The 8,425-nt window shown below is 37.6% G+C and overlaps 1 protein-coding gene across 1 annotated transcript in view; it reads right to left on the bottom strand.

The window, feature by feature from the left end:
* The window catches only part of LOC109824807 (calcium-dependent protein kinase 28-like), an 8,401-nt gene extending 3,412 nt beyond the window's left edge, over positions 1-4,989 (bottom strand). Inside the window, exons 1-3 of the mRNA XM_020391457.1 lie at positions 4,179-4,989; positions 855-998; positions 118-270 (exon numbers count right to left, since the gene is read on the bottom strand). Coding sequence (XP_020247046.1) covers positions 118-270; positions 855-998; positions 4,179-4,731 — 850 coding nt within the window. The 5' untranslated portion in view covers positions 4,732-4,989. The remainder of the gene's footprint in view (positions 1-117; positions 271-854; positions 999-4,178) is intronic.

An 8,425-nucleotide genomic window follows, 5' to 3' on the forward strand; every position in this document is an offset into this window, starting at 1 on the left:
CTTGCATAGCCATGAAAGAGAGTACTTTATTATGTACTATTCTATTCAAACCCTTAAATCATCTCATTCAGGTCATACTAACCAAAACTTGGCAATTAAATTCACTAAAATACTCACAAAGAACTTGATGAGCTGTATATCTTTTCTTTGGATCACGATTTAGCATATTGCGTATGAGCTCTTTAGCACTATCCGAAATAAGGGGCCATGGTTCCGATTCAAAATCCAAAGGACCTTGTAAAATTTGTCTGAAGATCCCTGCTTCAGATTCTGAGAGTAACATGAGAGCAAATATGACACCAGTCTCAGATAAAAAGGAAAGTTTCACAAAAGCCCCCCCAAAACCCTGCAGGGTATTTCCCACACCTGCCTGCCCGACCCCCCCCCCCCCCCCACCCCCAAAACTCCCCCCCAAAAAAAACCCACCCACAGACACCCCCAAAGAAAAAAAAAGCTTTTCCTTGCGATCCCAAAACCATTTCCACAAACCGCCCAAAAGCTCGAATGCGCCTTTCAGATAACCCCACCAAACTTTTGTCGTGCCTCGCAAAACACCCGCAAAGTAACAGAAGAAGCAGAAAGAACATTGACCCCAAAAAACCCAAGAACAGAACCAAAATTGGCAAATAATAAGGTCCCTCCAATAGCAAGCAGAATTTTATTGAATGGTCCAGTGGGGGGGTGGGGGGGTGGGGGGGGGTTTAGTGTTGTGGGAAAAGTAAGTTTTTGGGGGTTATTTGAAACATTTTGGAGTTTTAGGGATTTGGGGGAAGACAACAAAGTTTTGGGGAGGTTTTGTTACATTTACCTATAAAGAAAGTATAGAAGGAGAAATGTTAGCATATTCACTATACCTGCCCAAAAAGGTGGAACACCACTCAATAAGATATACAAGATGACTCCAGCACTCCATACATCTGCTTCTGGACCATAATACTTACGTAAGACCTCAGGTGCAACATAATAGGGACTCCCGACTACATCACAGAATATATCACCTGGAAAATCAAAAACAGATTAGTCCCGATAGACAGCATAGAACGATTACAAAACCTTATCTGCATACATAATACAATCCATAAAGTTTTTTCTCAGTGATGAATTAGAAAGGCACTCAAGGTCAGGCGACTCCACTTTGGTCAAGCAGGACCAAGAACCACTTAGCATTCGGGAGTTTCTTACATAACTCCCCTTTAACTATTAAAATGTCATAAAACTCCCATAAGTTTTAAGGTTCTCAGAAAACCCTGCTTCAACTGTCAATATTTGTCACTCACTCACACACACACACATTCAAAGAAAAAAAGGGGGGGAAAGAAAAAAAAAAACCTAAAAGAGTGAACCACAGTTTTCAATAGTAAAAAAAATCTCCTTGCGTAATTTTACCCGCCTATGTGGAATCTGAGTTAACTCCATTAAGGTGTTCTTTTGAAAAATATCGATAAGTTGAAAGGGACTTTCTGAGAACCCCAGGGTTTGGTGATAGTTTGAAAGTTAAGGATTATCCAAGGAATGCCAAAACTCAAGGGAAGTTTTTTTCTGAAATTTATCCACTAAAAAACTCGTCTTTCAATTCAAGTTCATAACTTGGAAATCTATTACTTCGCTATTGACATATTCGATAGTGTTACGAATGATAAGATTATGTACATTTTTTTTACAAATATAAAAACTCGTCTGGGACAATTGTAACTTTTTTAACCATTAATTATGTAGTGACACCACTTTCTAGAAATCTTGGATCTGCCACTGACAAGTAGGGAAACCAAATAGAAATGAGGAAAACAAGAACCATCACTAAAATGGTTTGACTAAAAGAGAAGACCGACACTATATTAATCACAGAATTGTACGACTTTTAGATACTTCAGTTCATCAACACATGAGTAGAACGTCGATGAAGTTGACCATACAAGGTTGATTCAGGGATATCAAGGTGGCAAGCTCCCAGTGAAAGAAGATATATAGAGCATACCATCGAGATCAATGCGAGGAGCAAAGTGAAGCGCCAGACTTTTCTCAGAGATGAGAAAATATTAAAAGAACATGACCAATGTAATATGTGACTGCAGTTAGATCACGGTGGCACAAAACTGAGATCCTTGCAATTGTTTCAAGAATACCTCACTAATTCATGAATCTACAACTGTGAGAATCACCTATAGCCCAAAACATCACTTAAATCCGTGCCAATGTATAATTTGGGCCAGAACTCGCACATGGGCAAATACAAAGTCTAACTATGAGTTTGATAGCCAAACTCAACTCACTCGAATATTTGTTAGCAAGGTCAGAACAAGGGTTATCACAATTAACACTGGGACCGCAAGGTGACATATAATAAAATACATACACTAAAAACAGAGGCTCACATACGATCCAGATAATCTGTTTTATCACGAGCCTCAGAGCTATATCAGCGCTTATCTATCATCATGGCTCAACAACAAGGTTTATCTTTTTTTATTTGGGAAGAATACAGCCATCTCAAAATGCCAATTATGAATAAATTACTGAATAAATTAAGGTTGCAGAAGAGCTCCAAGATATAAGTGTCCATATAACCTTCCCTTAGGGGAAAGAACCAGAAGCTAATCTCTTCAAGGAAAACATAATTTTCATCTTCCTATGGCAATGTCAAAAACTAAAACATAGGAGGATTAAAGTTTCAATTAACAAAAAAATTTCATCTTTCTGTCAAATTTAGCAGTAGTATTATTCATTTCAGATTTGTTCCAGAAGTTAAAATTACATAAGACAAGTACTATGAGAACAATAGCCTGGCTCCTTGATTCAAACATGGAAGATAAAAGGGTGATTAGTTAACTACAACCACTTGACCTCATCCATTCAAGAACTACAACTGCAAAATCTGTGATGAAAGCTCAAAAAACAGCCGACCTGGTGACCCATGTATGCCAAAAAACAGATGAAGGAATGAACACCGGTAACATAAGTTTGCAAACAATAGCAGAGTAATTACTCCAGATATTATACCAAAGTAACAATTGTACACAATTTAAAAAAGAAAAAAAGAGTTTGAATGCAAACACCAAGCCAGCATGACATTTATGACTGCAAATGCAGATGCTATGGCAGTGGAGCATTTCTGTTGCAGTCCGATTTACTCGGGGAGGAACAGGACATAAACAATTATCTGCCACAAAATGTACGCTGCACCTCAAAGCATGCCCCATGAGAAATATTTATGTCCTTACAAATTTGACATCAATTCTTCAAACATTAAAATACCAGAACACAGTATGCATAGTAGAGAACATAAAGAAGAAAATTCTTTTTAGAAGAGTAAAATGAAATGGTGCCCAATCCTATGCAAGCTAACTAGTATAGTTATAAGAGAGGCTTCCTGATACAGTCAAGAAATTCAATAAATGGAATGAATTATGCCCGGGGAGGAGCATTTTGGCGCCTCAGCTTTCGAACGGTTTTTTGATTTATAGCGACAACCCCCTGAGAATATCAAGTCATTTAGCCGGGCCGGGTTTCATAATTCTTTCCGCGGGCAAGTTCGGAATTCAATTCATGGCAAGGGGCTTCATTCCAGTCACTGGGATTACGAGCCAAAATATGCTCAAAATTTTCACAACAATAACAATAAGACAGCTATAATCCCAAATTGCCAGTGTTGGCTATATGAATAATATCCTTCCATTCAGTTCCACTAAGGGTTATCTCCTAAAATTAAGTTCGCTATTACCGTACCATTTGTAGCTGCTTCCAACCGAATTCTCTTATGACTACCTCTACTCCTCATTGCCCCCATTAACTATAATTCTACCATTGTTAGTGACTGGTGCATGTAATGGCTTCCTTCTACATGACCAAACCATCTCAATTGCATCTCTCATTTTACCATCAAATGGAAGAACCTCTGACCTCGTACAAATTCGGACTCATCTCTAAACCTATCTTCAGTGTATATCCACAAGACAACAGCCTCATTTCTATGACACCATGTTGTTCCACTTTTTAGTCTATTTCCTAACAGAAATATCAGTTCCATTAACTAAAGAACACTCTCCGCCAAACAAATCAAAAATTTTGATTCAGTCTTCCGTTCCAGATTTCTTTCTACTGCTATGGAAAAAAATAATAGCTAACCTTGACTCATTCATGAACTAATACTAAAAGCAAACAAAGGAGAACCGAAAACTAACCAGGCTTGTAAAAAACCGACAACCCGAAATCAGTAGCCTTAAGGGGAGCATCCTCATCAGTATTCGCAAACAAGAAATTCTCCGGCTTAAGATCCCTATGCATCACCCCAAGAGAATGACAAGCCTCCACCACTCCAACTATAGTCTTAATCAAATGTGCAGCTTTCCTCTCAGTATAATGCCCCTTCTGTATAATCCTATCAAATAGCTCTCCACCGGCACAAAGCTCCATCACCAAATGAACAAACAATGCATCCTCATAAGTCCCCTTGATCCTGACAACATTTGGGTGCTCTGAGAGATGATGCATGATCTGGATCTCACGCCAAACATCCTCATAATCTTCTCTACAAATGAGCTTGCGTTTTGGGATTGACTTGCAAGCGTACTCTTTGAAGTCTGATTTGTCTACACAAAGGTACGTAGTGCCAAATTGACCTTGGCCAAGCTTTTTGCCAATCCTGTAGTGGTCTCTGAGGTTTGGGGTTTTGTGGGGGAGAACAGAGGCTGGCTTGGATGAAGAAGGAGGAGGAATCTGATGAGATTTCTTCATTTTGGAGAAACCAGGATCTGGGTTTTGTCAATAAGAGAGCGCTGAGATTGGATTTTTTTTGAAAGATTGGTTTTTGCTGAAGAAACTGGGATCTGGGCTGATGGGTTCAGAGGCAAGTGGGATATGGGTTTTGTGAGGAGAATGGAGACGATGCTAGATTTTTGACAAAGATTGAATTTTGATGGTATTTTGAGGTAGCTAGGATCAAATGGGTTCTGGGTTTTTGATTATATAGAAAAGTCTAGGATTATATTGTATAATATTGTTTAGTTGGGATTTTTATGGGAGTGAGTTAAGAGTCAATGAGAGAGAGAGAGAGAAGGGAAGAATTAGTCATGGCCATGATTATGGGTGGGTGGCCCACAGCGGCCCATTCCGTCTAAATACGGCTCCGATATGATGTTTATTAGAGCATCTCCAACAGCTTCTCCATCTTCTTAAAATACTCAATTTTAGGGAATATAAAGCTTTTTTTTGGTCCAACAGATTCCCCATCTCATTCCCCAAAATAGGGAAGAAGGAGAAAAAATAGGGAGCCTTCCCCAAATCTGCAACATTCTCCAAATTTTTGGGGAGAGCTTTATTATTGTAATAAATGCAATTTTTTAAAATGGGGAAGCTGTTGGAGTTGGAGCAAAAATAATTTGGAGAATATGACTTTTGTTTCTCCATTTTAGAGAAAATTTTGGAGAAGCTGTTGGAGATGCTCTTATATTCATATATGTTTGTCCATGTCGGATACGAATATGGATACGGATACGGATATATATCGGTAAAAAAAAATTATAGTCATATCCGTTAAAATCGGATACGGTTACGAATATACATGCAGATATATAAACAGATATGCATGCAGATACAAAACGGATATGAGAAAACTAGATACTATTGAGAAAAATATAGTTCATGTGATACAGCAGAGTTCGTTAATATGTTCTTTATAACTGAAAAGTAAAGATTAGACGTCTTGTTCATCAAAATTAACCACAAACCCATAATCTAAGAATCGAAACTATCATAAAAATATGAAAATATGTACTCGGGTATTTTAGATACGGATACAGATATTTCATTACAAAATCATATCTATAACTATATCCTATCGATTATAAATTTGAGTAACTATATTCGTATCCTAACGAATACGATTACGAGTATTTCATCGAATACGGATACGGTTTAGCACCCCCAGTGGCCCAGGTGGGCAGAAGATTAAGAGAGCTTTCATTTTGTGTATCTCTTTTTTATTTGATAACCTCGTGTGATCTTTCCAAATCATGGAGGATTTTGAGATGTGATGATCCGCTGGTTCATGATTAGGTACACGTAGACTGAAGACAAACTCATTCGAGGGTTCGAGTGCTTGACTGCTTGTGTAGGGCCTTTTAGATACTGGTCCCTTATTTTGTCTTAGTTTGAAAACCCTCAACTCATTGAATGAAATAAATACTCAGGGTTTTTCCCAAGAAACAACATTTAACATAGGATGAAAACATACAAATTTCCTTTAAAGTTCTGTTAATATAAAATTCATCTTTATAGAGGTTTCAGTTGCAATCAACCACATCGATTCAATTTCTGATCAAATTTTGATTGAAATTCTCAAAATACCCTTAAAAACACTGAAAAATATATCATGTTTAGTTAAGAAGACATGTCATGCACCTGATCACACGTGTAACTTTTAAGAGTATTATGGGGATTTTGATCAAAATTTGAGCAGAAAATATGTCAAGGTGGTTGATTGCAACTGGAGCCCACTTTAAAGGTAGTCTCTATATTAATTGAACTTCAACGATAGTTTTTTTATTTTCACCATGTTTTTAAAGGTTTTTTTTTTTGTCAAAAAGCCCCAAATAATTATTAGATCCTCAAACTTATATCTTGATACTATTAATCTAGGCATGTTAGGGAATAAAATGGGAAAATAAATGGAAATAGAAAATGAAGATAAAGTACTTTGGCATCACTTTCTTTTTATAAATCATGTTTAGTGATTAGAAAGTGAAACAGTGGAAAGTTAATGCGGCAACTGACGTGGCATTCCACCTTTCTTATACAATTATTTGATTTCTGTGGAATTGGAAAGAATACTGAAAAGTAGACTTTGTAAATATGATTCATCCCAAAATGTGGAAGGTTTATTAGTAGTATATGTTAGGTATCATGTTGCAAGAACAGTGGTTTATTAGTAGTATATGATTCATCCCAAAATATGATTCCACCTGTTTGTTTCACCAAGTTTATGGAATAGGAATGATATTTGGATCTGACAGCGGCGTTTTCGTAATGAATGGAATCCAATTAAATCCTAATCCTGAGTTTGGTTCAAAAAAAATTTATAGAATTGTTATTCTATAAAGTGGCTCAAACAGTGGTAATTCCAAGAAACCCAAATCCGTTCTTTTTGAGAGGAATTGGACGTGATTTCTGACACCTCTCCCAATTCTTATTCCAATTCTTATTCCGATTTCTGACACCTCTCTCTATTCTTTCTGAACCAAACATGATATTAGGAATTGGACCAATTCTATAAAAGTGAGATTCCTAATCCTTTGGGTGAAACAACATAGAATGCAAAAAAATAGGATTCTATAAAACTAAAAATTGTCTATAAATTTTATATGGATTAAGTTAGAATCCATAAATAAAATAGGATTCCTAATCCTATTCCTAGCCTCTATTGAACCAAACAGGCCCTAAATGTCAAATCTAAAAGTATTCTCATTAAATTCAAGCATTACAAATAAATGCAGCCGTAATTTATAAGCTTTAGTTCCTATTTTTATATGAGAACGATTTGATATATATCTACTAAATAATATTTAATATCCCCATTAGCTTTCTTGGCACAAATTTGATCATCGGGAGAGACATTCGAAGGAATTATACGGATGGACAAAGAGTCAAAATTAATGACGACATTACCGATGAGATAAAAAGATAAAAGTAAAAGCAACAGAAGAAATTAAAAATGGTGTAAAAATATTAATTTATTATTTTCTTTCTTCTCTCCCATCACTTTCCATCCACTTTCTAGCATTTTTCTGAGAAAGCGAAATAAAAAGCCGACGTGGCACCTTTTCACTTTCCGTTCACTTTACATCACCGCCAAGCAAGGAAAAAAGAAAGGAGAAAAGTAAAATCACTTTCCAAATTTTGGTTCACTTTCCATTTACTTTCCGATTGCCAAACATGTCATAAATCCATGTAGCAAGTCCATGTGGCGAGGACGCGTGCAGGTCTAAGCCCTGATTGAGGCCAGCTCTGGTTACTTTATGGGTGTACAAATCTAGCGGCCACCGCGGCGGAGAGAACTGTCGAACCTCACCCCGGTATTACCGGCCGGGGTCGACCTAAATGCCCATCTCGGCCTCAACCTAGTACTGCAAGCTGTCCTCGGTGACCTTGAGCCTTGACCAGGAGAGATGTTCTCTAGCTCTGCTTCCCTACTCCTACTCTTTACGTGTGGTGTACCAAAACATGATCGCATATCCTTAGAGAGGGGTCGGAATGCAGTGGGGGCACTTCTATCCCACCCACCCACTCGGTGACCTTGAGCCTTGACCAGGAGAGATGTTCTCTAGCTCTGCTTCCCTACTCCTACTCTTTACGTGTGGTGTACCAAAACATGATCGCATATCCTTAGAGAGGGGTCGGAATGCAGTGGGGGCACTTCTATCCCACCCACCCA

The sequence above is a fragment of the Asparagus officinalis genome, chromosome 9, assembly GCF_001876935.1.
Source record: "Asparagus officinalis chromosome 9, Aspof.V1, whole genome shotgun sequence".
NCBI lineage: Eukaryota > Viridiplantae > Streptophyta > Magnoliopsida > Asparagales > Asparagaceae > Asparagus > Asparagus officinalis.